Consider the following 14,436-nt stretch of genomic DNA (forward strand, 5'->3'; position numbering starts at 1 on the left):
TTCTTTCTCTCTAGCCTATTTTGCCTTCCTCATTGGAAGACTGTCCAGTCTGGATAGCTGTGAATGAAGATGGTGTCAGCATACTGGATTATAATACTATGGTATGGTGAGGAACGTTTAAGAAAATAACTTGCCTCCCACAGAAAGACATTCCCCTGAGTCCACTTAAAGTCACCGAAAGTTTGTCTTTAACTTCAAATGGATCCAGAAGTTAATTTGTAGAACTCGGAGATGAGGGAAGTCAGTGCTATGTCTGAATACTACACAAACACAGGAAAATTACAGCTGTGGTGTAAGGCAGGGTTTCATGAAACAGCTCACCACCGCCTCTGATGGGCAGCAAACGTGCTCATTCATCTTGCAAAATCTCAGCGGGATGTGCTTTACTACTGCCATCTGGGGTATAACAAGGTTTGGAGTATTGTTCTGAAGCAGTGAGGCACTGAGCAAGCTAGGAGAAAACTAGCGCTGCAGTTCTCACCTGAGCCTCTCTGCCAGCTTTACCTACACAGCCACTTACCTATACTGCCTGCTACCCCTGGAGATCCGGTGTTCTTGCAAGAAGTAACGACTATTAGTTTAAGGTAGCCATTTCTTCTGTTACGGAACTATTGACTCTCACACTCTCTGTTGTCTGCAGCACTTGAAAGTCTCTTACTCATACTCCTCTGTGCTGACCTTTGGAGGCTGTCGAGATGACTTCATGATTGTAGTCAGTCAAATGAAAGAAAGAAGTTCTGGAAAAAACAGCACTGAAAAACTCCTTTTCACAATGCCAATTCCAAAGGTAATTATAAAATTAACAGTGAGTTTCTTTCCAGCTGGCAGCATCATAGCTGGGCATTTTGTACAAGCCCTGGGGACTGGTACTTGTCGGTGCTGCAGTAGCTATATACCTTCAATAAATCCCCTGTAAGCTGGAGCCTTTAATCAAGAGACTTATTCTACCTAACTCTTAAAGACAGACCTTCATTTCAAAACCAAAAAATTCCATCTGAGAAAACCATTTGCAAAAGCTATGGCAGTCAATAAATTCTAAAAATCAAAAGGCACTCTTACCTCTAATTGACTTAATTTTCTTTTTTCTGTAGATTGTTGAAGCAACACTTCTTATTGCAAGCTACATTAACTACCGATCAACACCTTCACTCCTGTCTTCTGCACAGCCCTCCCGAAGCAAAACACCTGCTAACAAGCTCTGGGAGACAGAAAGCCGCCGCTTTTTTCCTTCCATTCCCCGAAGCACTAAGGGGCCCACTCTGCTCTGAGGCTGCATTCCAAATGACTTCGGGGATTTGGGTTTTTTGTTTGTTTGGGGGTTGGTTTTTGGTGGTTTTTTTGCACCACTCTGTACTGCATTGCAGACTGCTACGATTGCGATGGTTACACCTTACTTCAATGCAGGCTTTGACTTTTTCCGTAATAACAGACAAAGTTCCTTAGTGGGTAGAGGCAGTGTCCTTTCTTCTAACAAAAGTGTTGATTTTGGGGACTGTGCAGGAGTTTCCTTTCCATGCTACGCTCCATCCAAAATACCACTCCTCAGGTCATTTGCCTGCACTGTGCTCCCGTCACATTACATCTGCTCTTTCCTTGCACCCATTTTTCTTCCATCTCCTGATCTTACTGCTTTGCTTACAAGCACATGATGTTCCTTTGATCCCTCCCCTTTCCAGCTTTCAGAACACTGAAACTTTCCAGCTCCTTGCTCCAGACATGAAAGAAAGAAAACACTGTTGAGAAGGAAGAGAAACTAAACTGACAAGAATAATTCTGATGCAAGTCAAGGGTAATTTCAGACCTGAAATAGGGAGCATAGAGTAAGAGTTCAAGAATATTTTCAGTTTTAAATAAAGGTGGAAACCTAGTGCCTTTGCATGTTGAGGACTCAGAACAACTAGGACTGGAAGGACTAGAACAGTGTCAGACGATGCCCTCGCTCCTACAGGACTGATGTGTTTCAGGAGTTGGATGCTGTTGTCTACGCAATAGATGAACATTAGATCTTTGCTGCAGGGCTGAATGTGTCACATGCTCCACCGTCAGACGAGCACTTTCAAAGACTTTTTCTGTTAATCACTGTTGTAGATGTTTTGGGATGTGTTTGCAACTGCACATAATCTCAGACAAAGGAAGACAAGGCAAGCAGGTTTTGTACTTTTTCTGTCTTCCAGCAACTGGAACAGCAGATCTTCCCAAACCAGCTCTGTCATTCTGACCTGACGGAAGCTGCTCCTTTAAAACTCCTGCTTCCTTCATGCCACCACGGCAAGGAGGAGGTAGTCAGCACCTGTGTACTCAAATATTGTTCTTCTGACTTTCCTAAAGAATTTCGGGGGGTTTTTGATCTATTTCAAAGGGACTTCAATATGAGTGAGAAGATTAATGGATTTTAAATAAGTAAAAGAAAAATAGCAATTCCTCTTGAAAAAGCTAAATCTACCTATCTTGAGTTCAGCTGTTTTGATAAGCTTTCTAATCTAAAAAATCTAAGGAAGAACAACTGCACTTTCAAAACTTTGTAATAATTATGCATTCATGGGCAACTTTCTCCAATTAAAACAGTAGGAATCCAACCATTAGAAAGAATTCAGCAACGGCAAATCAAAGCTATTTGCAAATGAACAGACCAACCATACCAGGTTGGTTTTTTACTCCTTAGTGCCTGCCACCAACCTTGAAACATCCAACTAATGCACACAGTGGAGCTGCTACTTCAAGAAGTTTTTGTTTCACACTTACGGTGGGTGTAGAGCCACAAACTAAAAAAAGAGACAGACAAAAATTGCTCTGAGCAATTCCTTATCAGCGTTAAAAATATTAAGAAAAACCCCAAACCTAAACCCAAGCCACCCCACAGGGGGCTGTGGAAACAATATGGCAGACATGAGACAGAAAACAAGCAGAGACCTGATTTGCACATACTGTAACGTACCTACTTGTTACGAATTTAGGGACCAGCCCTTGAAGTTACAGAAAAGGGTAGAAGCTTTCTGAGCCAAAAACAATTTTGAGAAGGTATTTAGTGTTTTTTTCTTGGATACTTTTATGTGACTATACATCCTGATAGAGTGGTCAGCAGTACGTATTTTCTCTTTCTCGCACACCCGTACACAGAGTGATATTACAGCTACATCAGTTTGAATACAGAGCATTATTCCTCCTAACCCATCACCTATGCCTAATAATTCCTCCGGCATCTGAAGGGCTGTTTGGCAGCCTGCTTCTTGTATCCTACCAGTAACAAAGCTGCTTCAGCATACACTGAGCTGTCACTGGTGCTGGGGATGCTCAAGGCACAGAGGTCTCCAGCTCACAGTTCAGAGGCTGCACTTGCCTTACAGTGCTAATAACTCATGTCCTTAGAGAACTGTACCGGGGCAAACAGGAAGCAGAGATGTTGCATAAGCAAGAGCTGTCCCGATCCTCATTATTTTCTGCCATAACTGCACTTTAAATTGGGAAACGTGGCATACAAAACGTTTTTTTCTTATTTCTTAAAAATGTTCACCAATACTTGAGTATTTCAGGGACCACCCCACTCTGATGGATGCACATATACCTCCTATTTATAGCTTACCTTATTTCAATCAACCAACCATATGTAGATACCTATTTTGTATGATTCTTTGGTAGAGAACACAGTTCTAATCAATGCTTCTGGCAATGACTATTGCTGCAGCATAGAATGAGATGACAAAAGCCTTTGTTTTCTTAACTGCTGTGTGTATGTAAAGGGCTGTCTTGTTTCTGTTTTTCTTAATAAAGTGCAGTTATCATGAATTAAGCTGTGTTATTCTCAGAATGAAAGAAAGCATTTTAAAAGCCAAAATTGTCTTGACGTAAATAAAAATGGGCAAAGGTTGTGTTGTGTATCCAAGCACATACCTGGTGCAAACCTGCCCTAGTCTGAGTCCTTCCTCTCTGAAGTCCTTCTTTCTCTCTTCTCTCCGCTTTAGTGGATGACTGAAGTGCGCTCCCACGGGCACAGGATGTTCATTCCTTCAAAAGGTGGCTAAAGCAACCTCTCAGACCACCTCCTGTGACGCAGCTACTTGGGCATTTCTTCAGTGCATGTTCTCAGGACTTCATGAGATTTTTACAGCACGGTCAACGTTCCCAGCACACTCCTAAGCCCACGACTCTGTCTACTCTGCTGAGACATAATTGATTTTCTGATGCGTTCTCCCCACAGCTCGGCAGTTCTTCCTGCTGCTACAGTGCTCCTTCAAGGGCCACAACCATTTCCCCTCCCCATGAAGAAATACAACTTGACTGAACCACGCCCCGAGCCATAGCAAGTCAAGCATCCCACATGGTTCCTAAGTCAAAGGACCTCTGCTGCAGTCATTCGCACGTGTAGTTGTGCTCCCAGGGCCTGCCACTGTTGTTACAAGCCGATTTCTGCCCCTGCCCCAACACCCGCCCTTCCCAGTTCTGCCTGGACTTGCAACCAAACACAGTCTGTATCATGGTGCAGCTTCGCTAACTTCAGAGAGACCTACCAACTTCCATCACAGCAGCACTGGCATTAAAAATCTGGCCAACGCCAACATCTAAAATATTTATGAGCAATAAAACCATTTTAAAAATGACGTAAGCTAGACAACATTACCCAAAACCCAGTGGCACATCCCCAAGCTGCTGCCTTTCACTTGGACAACCACGCTTCCTGTGACATGAACTAACTTGCACCTTTCAAGCTTCAGGGCATAGCGAGGGGGAAAAAAAAAATTAAAAATCACCTTATCTCTACCATAATACATGATGGTAGGTTGCCACATGTTTTAATTACAGATTATGCAGACAAGCAGCACACAGCATTGTTTGCAGATTAACCGTGGCCCCTAGGCTCCTGCCAACTTGCTGGTTTAGCTCTTGTTTTGACATTTAAATTGTCTCAGTTACATTACTAAGGAGTCATGGAAAAAAAAGAGAGAAAAACATCAGTTAAAGGTTACAGTAACTTTTATCTCATCAACAAAGAAAAATTTTCCAAGCTTAAGTTACTCCCAAGAGCACAGAGCAATAAAACTTTATTCACAAAATTACCACAATTTTCAACAAATTTTCCTCATGTTCTCAGAGCAAGTGGTGGCCCTTTTCATGCCACATCTTTTCCACGTCCTGGGTCACTATGCCCCTCCCCACTCAGCAACGGGTCTACATTGTCCCAGGGTTCCTTTTGCTCCTTAGGTACTTACAGAAGTCTTTCTTGTTGCCTTTGACAAATGCCTCAACAGATTCAGCTCCAGGTGGGCTTTAGCTTTCCTAACCGCATCTCTGACAGTGTATTCCTCCCAGGTTACCCGACCCTGCTTCCACCTTCTGTGTTCAAGATTTGCCAGGAGCAACTTGTTCATCCATACAGGCTTCCTGGCATTTCTGTCTGACCTCATGCTCGTTGGGATGGACTGTTCTTGAGCTTAGAGGAGGCGATCCTTGACTATCATTCAGCTTTCTTGGACCCCTCTTCCCTCTAGGGCCCCACCCCAGGGGACTCTTTCAAACAGATCGCTGAAGAGGTCCAAGTCTGCTCTCCTATGTTTATTTCATTAAACATAATCGAATGCATCAATGTATTTTAATTTTCTGTTATTTTATTTCTGAAATTCTCCTGTGGATCAGGAAGTTACCATCCCAGCTCACACATCGGCTTTGGTATTGAGAGTGGTATACACTTCCTTCAAACAAAGGATTAAATAGAAACAAACCAAAAAGAAGACATTTTCAGCAGTCCAGCCAAGGTTGCATTATGATTTTAGCGTAATTTTCAGATCCACAAAAGAGTAAATGTTTGATGCACATTCTTGCCTCTCTTTGTCCTATTTCCCCATAACTCTCTTCTGGAGAGGCAAGGAAAAACCTCTTCTGTCTGAATCCAAAAAGTTCTGCTCACCTGTCTTCATAGCAGAGATTTCAAGGTTCACTCCTGTGCTTGAGCTGACATTTTCTGTAAAAACTTGGTGAGTCTGTGCAGGCCTTTAGCCCTAACATCACTGTACCGCTGCACCACCTTCTACTCATCTAATCTGGAAGAAAGCCGTGGGGCAGTTTTGCTTGCTTTTCCATGTGTCTCTCCGAGTCCTGCTGCAAGTTCAAGTTTGCTACCTTGATTGTTTTGTTTTTACTATTTTATTCCACTTGGTTGTGGAGCTGTCTTCCTCTGCTCCAGGATTTCTTGACAACTTTTGTACACTTCTATCAAGCAGTCTAGACGTGGCTTGGAGCTCTAGAATTTAAGTCAAACAACAGAGAATCAGGCTCTGAACTGGCTGTAAAAGAGCTGGAAAGCTTTAACTTCCCACTGCGAGACTGTCAGACAGAGAAAGGATTGTGGGGGCACAAAGCTGACTATCAGGAGCATGCATGTCTAAGGAATGCGACAGCAACGTATCCATTGCCAATTAGCTTCCTCACATTAAGTCAACGGAGAATAGATTTTCCTTTTACATGGTCGTTGAGAAATAATCCATCAAACTCCAGGAAGCGTTTGATGTAAGCTGATGATATAGGAATGCAAAGCCATTCCATAAGCCACACTTGCTCTGTAACGAAAAACATCAGTCCCTAAAGCTGTCAGGTCAAAATATACAGCACCATTCTGCATTAGCCTGGATCTCTCACCGAATCAGAAATCCTCCCCTTCCTCAGCTCACAGTTCAGTGACAGCAGGGAAGAACATCCACACCACCCAGCTCACTAACCTATCTATTAGGCCATACGTCCTCCAGAGACCTACCAAACAGCAGTCTTCCGTACTCTAATCTAACACCCTAGAAGACCTCCACTCTGAAAAATCTACCTTCAGGACAGGCAATTTAGACACCTGCCCTTTGGCCTCTGCCACTACTGTCCACAATAGGACAATGGAAGGTTAACTGAAAATGTAACTTCATTATACACAAATAGCAAATGGTGACCAAAGTATAAGGATTTTCCATCACTTCTAACCTGGACCAGATTAAAACCAGTAAGGAGGTAAAAGTTTCCCAGTCCCATGACCTTTGAGCTCCCGAAACAGCATTACTGTGTAAAGTCCATCAATCGCCTCTCCTTGCAAGTGCTGCTTAAGAGAACAGTAAGTCAGCTCAGCACAGAAGTGCTCCCGGCCTCAGTGACACAGTAAATTGTATTTTTGCAGACTGACATAACTTAAGAGGAACCCAATGAAGGAGATGCAATAAAGTTACTAAATTACTGCTCCTTCAAAACTAAGTAACACACTAACCTGCACGCTGAAGTGAGAATTACTGACAAGTCATGAATGGCAAACTAACACAGTTCTTTCTGTACCTCCTTTGCTGGCAGAGTCAACTCTACCCATACTAAGATCTTCCATGAAAATAAAACTGTTCAGAGCTGAGCTAGAATACAAAAACCAGGAAACTACACAAATGCCAGGCTGCCTCTTTGAAGCTGGAAAGGAGCATGTATAACTAAAACCAGGTTCCTGATTGCAGCTGTCTGGAACTTACTAGTTGTTGGTTTCCAGCAAATCCATTTTTTCCCCCTTCACTATATATGAAAGACTGAATTGATATTACTGTTAGTAAACGACTTTACTAACTGGTATTATTGTTAGTAAATGTCTTTACAATTGCAGAACTGAGTTAGCATCAAGTATCAATGGTATAGTCTATTTATACCTGTAAGTATTTCGCTGAAGACTAACTGCATCCAGTCATAAACTGGATGTGGACTACAAAATGACAGTCACCAGCAGCAGGTGAATTAAGAAGCACAGAGAGGCTATAGAGCTCAGCGGCCTCCGGCCTGAAGTGCCTCTGTACTGCTCAGCACCATCAAGGATCAGGGCATTGCTGCGTTAGGCATGCACACACAGGAAGAAAACCCATCCCCAAAATGGGATTATGAACAGCCAGAACAAGTTAGCAAGAGAAGAGCAAGGGGAGGCAGGGTAATGGTAAAGCAAACAAGTTATTATACATTAAGCAAACTGCTCACAGCTTATACTGTGATCTTTGTCAACGGGTTAGACAGGGAGGTCACTCCAACAGCAAAGAGCTTTTTATGAGCACTTTCGGCACACAGAGCTCAGGGCAATGAAGCTGGTGAAGGGTCTGGAGCACAAGTCTTGTGAAGAGCAGCTGAGGGAACTGGGGTTGTCTATCCTGGAGAGGAGGAGGCTCAGGGGACACCTTATTGCTCTCCACAGCTACCTGACAGGAAGCTGTAGGCAGGTGGGGGTAGGTCTCCCAGATAACAAGTGACAGGACAAGAGGAAACGGCCTGAAGTTACGCCAGGGGAGGTTTAGACTGGATATTAGGGAAAATTTCTTCACTGAAATGGTTTGTCAAGCATTGGAACAGGCTGCCCAGGGAGGTGGTGGAGCCACCATCCCTGGAGGTGTTTAAAAAATACATAGATGTTGTACTTAGGGACATGGTTTAGCAGAGGACTTGGCAGTCCTGGGTTAATGGTTGGACTTGATGATCTCAAAGGTCTTTTCCAATCCAAATGATTCTATGATTCTAAAAATCAACAGCGGCACAGGGCCATAGTTACAGTAGTAACACCAAGCATAAGACTATACAGAAAGATTTGTGAGTTCTCAGTACCCTACGTGAGCCCAAGACTTCTAGTTCATGCAAACTCCTGGCTGGTTCAGATTGACATGGCTCCCTGGTCTCTGAAAGGAGGGCAAGTGAAAAAAACATCCACGGTACATAGTTCCGTGAGACTTGTACCACCACCCACCCTGAAGGCCCAGCCAGGGAAAGGCAACTGTAATCAGCTACCTGCAGGGAAATAAAGATACACTTAGACAACTGGCGCACAGAGACCACTGATCTGGATTTCTCCATCATTCAGTCAAACTTACCTGAAAGAGTGGCACTACGTCAGATACTCCCTGAGGATCTCCCGGGTCCTGGAGGAGGATGCACAGGTAGTAGATAACTTTTTGCTACAAAACAGACAGACAAAATCATCAGAGTTTGAAAATGCAATCGAACTGCCTGGAGTTATCACAGGAAGAGGATCTATTTCAACTCACTGGGCCGAATGCCAATCATCCCAGGCCACAATCATGCCTACAAATTTATATCTGCAGCTTTCCTCCCTTCACACAATAAAAAAATAATTTTACCAGTGTTATTTTCTATTAAATTTTTAACCTGAAAAAACCACACACATGCTGGAAGGGCAAGGTCTGCTTTTCTATAGCTGCTTTGCAGAAAACCGCAGCAACAGGAAAAATCATCTCTTGTGTTGTCTACCTTCTTATTTCTGTCTTGACTAGTTACGGAGTATGGCATCAGGATCTGTAACAGGATAACATCAAGAACTAAACCCACTAGCTCAGTGTCAGTGGCATTATCTAAGAGATGGATTTGGCTTTTTTATGTTACTTGTTTTGCTTGAGTTCTCCTTTAAAGGTGAGAAAACAGGTAAGAGAATAAAGAGAGAAACCTGAAACAAAGCTCCTGATGCTAGTAAAGCTATGGACGGTGTCATGTTTAATTGCTCTCGTACATCACGCTCATGAAAATATACTGGATGTGAGTGTGCCCACAGATACACAAGCAGACAGAGTGTGTATGATTACCATATGGATGGCTTCATTGATAACCACATCTTTCACCTGACCCATCTCAATGAAGGTTGTGCTCTCTTTCCCTGAAGCATAGGATGAAGTCACCTGAATGCCAAGTGAGCCGATGACCAAGAGGGATTCCTGGTCAATTTTCACAAAGTGCAGGTATATGATCAGGCCAATCAGCGTGATGAAGATAGCAGCAGAAAGCACCATACTGTTCTGTAACACAAGCCAAGCAAAGACAGAGCTCTAGTCTTACAATTAATTGAACATGACTTCAGAGAAAGTAAAGTTGCACAGTAAATTATAATATTAAAGCTACCACTACAAGGCAATTTTACTTAGGTGGAGTTCTTTTCTTCACCTGGCTGGCTGATATATGTGTAATGAGATTTATATCGCTCTTCATAGTATGGCCTGAAAGAACTGGGAGCTGAAACTGAAAACTGCAAGAAAATTCTATTCCCTTGTAAATTTAGTGCAGAAATCTCAAACAAAACCAACTAGTTACATCAATGGCAGCATATTATACAAATGCCTATAGAGATGATGTCACTGGCAGAAGTGTTGTGAAATGTATACTAGAACTGAAGGTGGAGTCTCAGAGGGGAAGAAAAGTCTTATAGGACAACACACCAACCTAGTGGGTTTCTTCTTACAAACTCCAAGTCTAAACTTGTTCAAACCTCACCCCTCTTCCTGCCTTAAATACCGATCTAAAGAACACTTGCTTTCTCCTGTGCTTTGTCTGAAGATGAACGTCTTTTGCACGCTGCAGTCTTGTGACTGCTGTTACATAATATAAAACTGATGAAACTATAGTCAACAAAAGGTCATCTGAAGGCCTGGTAATAAATCCTAAAGATCCACAACCTATTTCTGGGACGTGTTTTAGAGAGCTCTAGGTCACGTACCCATGAATCCATGAATCAAAGTTATAACTGACCTAAAGGACCAGAACTGCATGGCCCCACCACCCAAGCCACGCCTGCACAACCACGTGAGGTAAAGAAGCCATGGCCACATTCACACAGAAAGGGTAGGGGACTTCCCTAAAAGTCTGTAATCACAGAAAACCAGTCACGAATTAGACACTGAAATCCACACAGAGAGATACTTCCAGACCTGTTCTCCTAGCAGAAAGGAAGGATTGCAGTTGCTTGTGTACAGGCCACATGAGCACGTGTAAAACCAAGCAGGAGACCACCGGGCAGCAACCACTGGCAGGGGCGTGCGCTTTTGTAACAAAACCCCCTCAGACACAGCTTCCGACTAGAGGAATGTGAAACAGCTCTTTGTAGCGGAAACCCGCCAATTGACTCGCAATCTCTGTTTCCATGGAAAAGATTATTGAAAAATTTGAAGCACAACAGTCATAGCACTGATCACAGTGACCAGCTTCTTCGGTCAAGCTACTGACTTTGGAGATAACTGGTCTGCAATCTGGCCCTTCCCTGCAAGTATGGGTCACAGATCCGGTACCTAATCTAATACTTTTGGGTTTATCAGCAGCTTTTGAAATCTGTGCTGCCAGGTTCTTACTGCCTCAGCTGTGAAACATGAGCTGTAGATGACATTCACTGCTCTCAGGAAAATCGCTTTGGGGATTATCCCTCGCTCAGCCTCTTCAGTATATCCTTTGTTCCTGTTCTCGCAGCTCACCTCTCCAAGTAAACGTCTGGTATTTGGGCTCACAAGAACGCGCCAGGCATCACCCCACACCCGGACAAGCCGCCACCCGGCCTGGCGGGAGGCTACAAACCCACGGAGGCACCCGGGAGCCCACCGGGCGCGGCCGGCCGGCCCTCCGGCCCTGGCCGCACAGCTCTCTGCTCACGCCGTGCCTACCGCAGCCTGCCACCGCGGCGTTCCCGGAGCACGGACCGGCCCGGCCGCCCCTCCACCGAGGCGGCCTGGCAGACGCCTGCGCGCCTCCCCTCCGGGCCGGCGGGCTCCCGGGGCACGCCGAGCCCTCGCACGCCGCCCCCCAGCCCCTGCCCACGCCCCGGTGTGGCGCCGGGACACAGGCTCCGGGGCGCGGCCGGCTCAGGGCGGGCCCCCGCCTCACCCGGCGGCGGCGGAGCCGCGGCGAGGCCCGAGGGGCGGCGGGAACCGCGGCCCGGGGAGCGGTCGGTACCTCGCTGAGCACGAAGAGCCCGTAGGCCGCCAGCCAGACGGCGGAGGTGACGGCGCTGAGCGAGCGGAGCTGCAGGCGGGGGCAGCGCACCGCCAGCTCCCGGCAGGAGGCGCTGTGCTGGCGGGGCCGCAGCGCGATGGGCGCCCCCGAGGCCGAGCGGTACCGCCGCTCCTCCATGCCGGAACCGCCGGGGAGCGGCCCGCCCGCGCGCTTCCGGCGCCTCGCGCGCCGCGGGGAGGGGAGGGGCGGGGAGGGTGCCCCGTGCCCCCCGCCCCCAGCCACGCGCCTCGTGTGAGGGGCGCGTGTGCGCAGAGCGGTGCGGGGCCCGAAGCCGCCGCCGCGGCCCCGTAGCAGCGGGCGCCGCCTCCTGTGCCGGGCCGCCCGCTGCCCCGGCCCCGCCAGGCCGCCTCCGCTCCCGGGCCCGGCTCCGCGACGGCCGGTGGTGCGAGCCGGCCCCTGGGGCGCGGAGCGGAGCCGCGGGGCAGCGCGGCGGGAGCCTCAGCTGCGGCGAGCGACGGGCGGCGGCTGCGGGCCTGGCTCTGCCCCGCCACACGGCGGCCCCCGTGCCACCGCCCCGCCGCGGGCTGCCCGCCCCCGCCCCGCTCCTGCCCCGCTCCTGCCGGGCGGTGCCGCCGGCTCGCCGGGGCAAACCTCGGCAGGCGCCTGCCCGCAATCCTCGCCGGCGCGGGGAGCTTCTGCGGCTTGCAGGCGCTGATAACGCGCTGCCTGCCTCCGCTGCCCCTTCTGATAGCAGTTTTAACCAGGACGGGGTTTGGCCTGGATTTCTCTTGCCATTCCCCCCGCCCCCCCCCCCCCCCCCCCCCCCCCTTTTGGCTTGGCCAGTTCCTACTACGCAGCTGTATCTTTTCGTTTGCACCATCCTTTACTACGAGCTCCTTTGGGGTGAGCTTTGTTTAGGGTGTTTCCCGCCCCCAAGTTTAAAGCTGTGTTTTCTGACTCCTTGCTGTCTTAAGTACCCAATAAGCTGGAGACTTTGGTTGTGTATGGAGACTTGATGAGTTTTTGAATTGTGTTCTCTTCAATATTTTTCAGTTATTACTTCATAGGTCTCGCCTGGCAGTGACATAAGGCTTACAGCTCTGTAATTTCCAAACCATCATCCTGACACCTTTACTCTTTCTATTTGTTCTCCCCCTCCCACAGTGCTGGAGTGTGTCTGTTAGCTTTAATTGCAGGTAGCATCTTTCCATGAGCAATTTACTTGATTCATGGAATTTTCAGAGTTCCTGGGAGGGCACTATATATATAAACCTGTTAAATTGTAAGGGCAGTGAAGGAGTCTTTAATGGACATGAGAAACCAAGGGGTGTTGAAGAATTGCTGCCAAGATCTTTGCTTGGCCCGGCGCGGGTGGTGGGTGACACTGGTGGAAGGCTTGCGGTGTGCCCAGGGTCTCGGCAGGACGCAGGAGCTGAGGGATGGGATGGGCTGGAGCTCTGAACAGAAAACGTGAGCTGGCCTGGAGAGGAAAAAACCAGCAGACTGTGAACCGCAGAAACAGAGGAGAAAATGTTGAAGTTAAAAAGAGGATGAAAGAAGTTTGTAGATGGAGTGAAAGTGGAAAAAACAATAAATTGAAAGTGGAGTTATAGGTGTTTTAAAAAGGGGAGAAATGTTTGAAATGAGAGGTGAGAAGGACTGCAGTAAATAAATAGGAGCTGTGGTATGCCAGCCTAGGAGATGGGGACAGGGAGAAGGGGAATGAAAAGCCAGAGGTCTGTGGCAGGAGGGAAGAGAAGTGTGAGCTCCTGGAGGAGCGGTAATGGTAATTCACGAAGACGTGGGAAGTTAGAGATAGAGGTGAGGAGAGGACTTGGAAATCTTAAAAAAGTGAAACTTAGTGGTTGTTTTTTTTTCATGTCACTGGCAAGTCTCACTTTAGCCATGTTTGTGCCCTGTCATCTCGTCATGAACGCTGCCAGCCTTTCTTTCAAACGTGTACTTAAGGATGTATGTTTGACAGGCAGGAGGCACCTTGCCTTGTCACAGAAGGGAAAGATTTACTAGTTTTTAAATCATTTCTTCATCCGTAATCCTTCAAAAGAGCTGTGAACAGGGACAGCGAGAGCTTTCGGAACTTGTGAATCATCGCAGGCCGACACCCTGAGATCAGGTACACAGGGCAGGTGCCGGAGGTGGCTTTTTGTAATGCTTTACCAGGGTTATCAGACGCAGGGGCTCGCCCAGGAGCAGGGCTCCTGCCAGGGGGCTCTCGGCAGCTCAGCGGGGCCCGCCAAGCGGCCGGCAGCCCGCAGGGCAGTTACCAGTTCCACCATTTCATTCCCACCGTGGCCCAGCGGGCTGTACCCAGGGAAGGGGCGGCATTCCCCGAGACCCTCCCGGCGTGCTGTGCCGCTGCCCCGGCCCCGGGTCTGCCCGACGCTTCGTGCCCGTCCCCTCGGCAGGGCCAGGAGAGCCGGTGCTGCAGAGGGGCGAGGCGGGCCAGGCCCCTGCCGGGACGCGGCGGCCGGGAGTGGAAAAAACCCCGCGCGGAGGAGGCCGGGGCGCGGCGCCAGCCCGCGGGCGGCGCGAGGCCGGGCGGAGGGGAGGGCGGGGCCCGGGGCGGGGCCGCGGCAGCCGCGGCGGCGCCGCCGTTGGACCGTCCCACTCCGCCGGCCGCGCCCCGCCCCTTCCCTCCCACCCGCCCCCCGGGCTGTCGCGCGCTGAGCCGCGTGCGTCGCGGGGGGGGGGGGCGGGACACACCTCCGGGCGCGC

The 14,436-nt window shown here is 48.2% G+C and overlaps 2 protein-coding genes across 3 annotated transcripts in view; one reads left to right on the forward strand and one right to left on the reverse strand.

Annotated features, from left to right (window-relative positions):
• The window catches only part of PLEKHH1 (pleckstrin homology, MyTH4 and FERM domain containing H1), a 53,822-nt gene extending 49,960 nt beyond the window's left edge, over window positions 1–3,862 (forward strand). Inside the window, exons 27-29 of the mRNA XM_040601900.1 lie at window positions 15–101; window positions 641–787; window positions 1,092–3,862. Of these exons, the coding sequence (XP_040457834.1) occupies window positions 15–101; window positions 641–787; window positions 1,092–1,268 (411 nt within the window). The 3' untranslated portion in view covers window positions 1,269–3,862. The remainder of the gene's footprint in view (window positions 1–14; window positions 102–640; window positions 788–1,091) is intronic.
• Window positions 3,863–5,006: 1,144 nt separating this feature from the next.
• On the reverse strand, window positions 5,007–14,166 carry PIGH (phosphatidylinositol glycan anchor biosynthesis class H). 2 transcript variants are annotated; one of them, XM_040600486.1, is made up of 4 exons: window positions 11,701–14,166; window positions 9,666–9,782; window positions 8,847–8,930; window positions 5,007–6,232 (listed from the first exon to the last, which is right to left on the reverse strand). In XM_040600486.1, exons 1-4 carry the CDS (start codon window positions 11,875–11,877, stop codon window positions 6,131–6,133), a joined length of 480 nt encoding a protein of 159 aa, XP_040456420.1. In that variant the 5' UTR covers window positions 11,878–14,166; the 3' UTR covers window positions 5,007–6,130. The 2 variants fall into 2 exon arrangements, with proteins under 2 accessions (XP_040456420.1, XP_040456419.1); XM_040600485.1 differs by having other exon boundaries at window positions 9,573–9,782; window positions 11,701–13,808.
• Between the last annotated feature and the right edge of the window lie 270 nt (window positions 14,167–14,436).

This window comes from Falco naumanni, chromosome 7 (assembly GCF_017639655.2).
Source record: "Falco naumanni isolate bFalNau1 chromosome 7, bFalNau1.pat, whole genome shotgun sequence".
NCBI lineage: Eukaryota > Metazoa > Chordata > Aves > Falconiformes > Falconidae > Falco > Falco naumanni.

Bases quoted from the DNA above. Each gene is read 5' to 3' on its own strand.
- PIGH (XM_040600485.1), bottom strand. From the start codon at position 11,877: ATGGAGGAGCGGCGGTACCGCTCGGCCTCGGGGGCGCCCATCGCGCTG. The intron at 8,931-9,572 runs GTAATCATACAC...TCTGTTTTGTAG, and splicing joins TCAATGAAGCCATCCATATG to CAAAAAGTTATCTACTACCT. The intron at 6,233-8,846 runs GTAAGTTTGACT...CTTAAATTCTAG, and splicing joins ACGTAGTGCCACTCTTTCAG to AGCTCCAAGCCACGTCTAGA.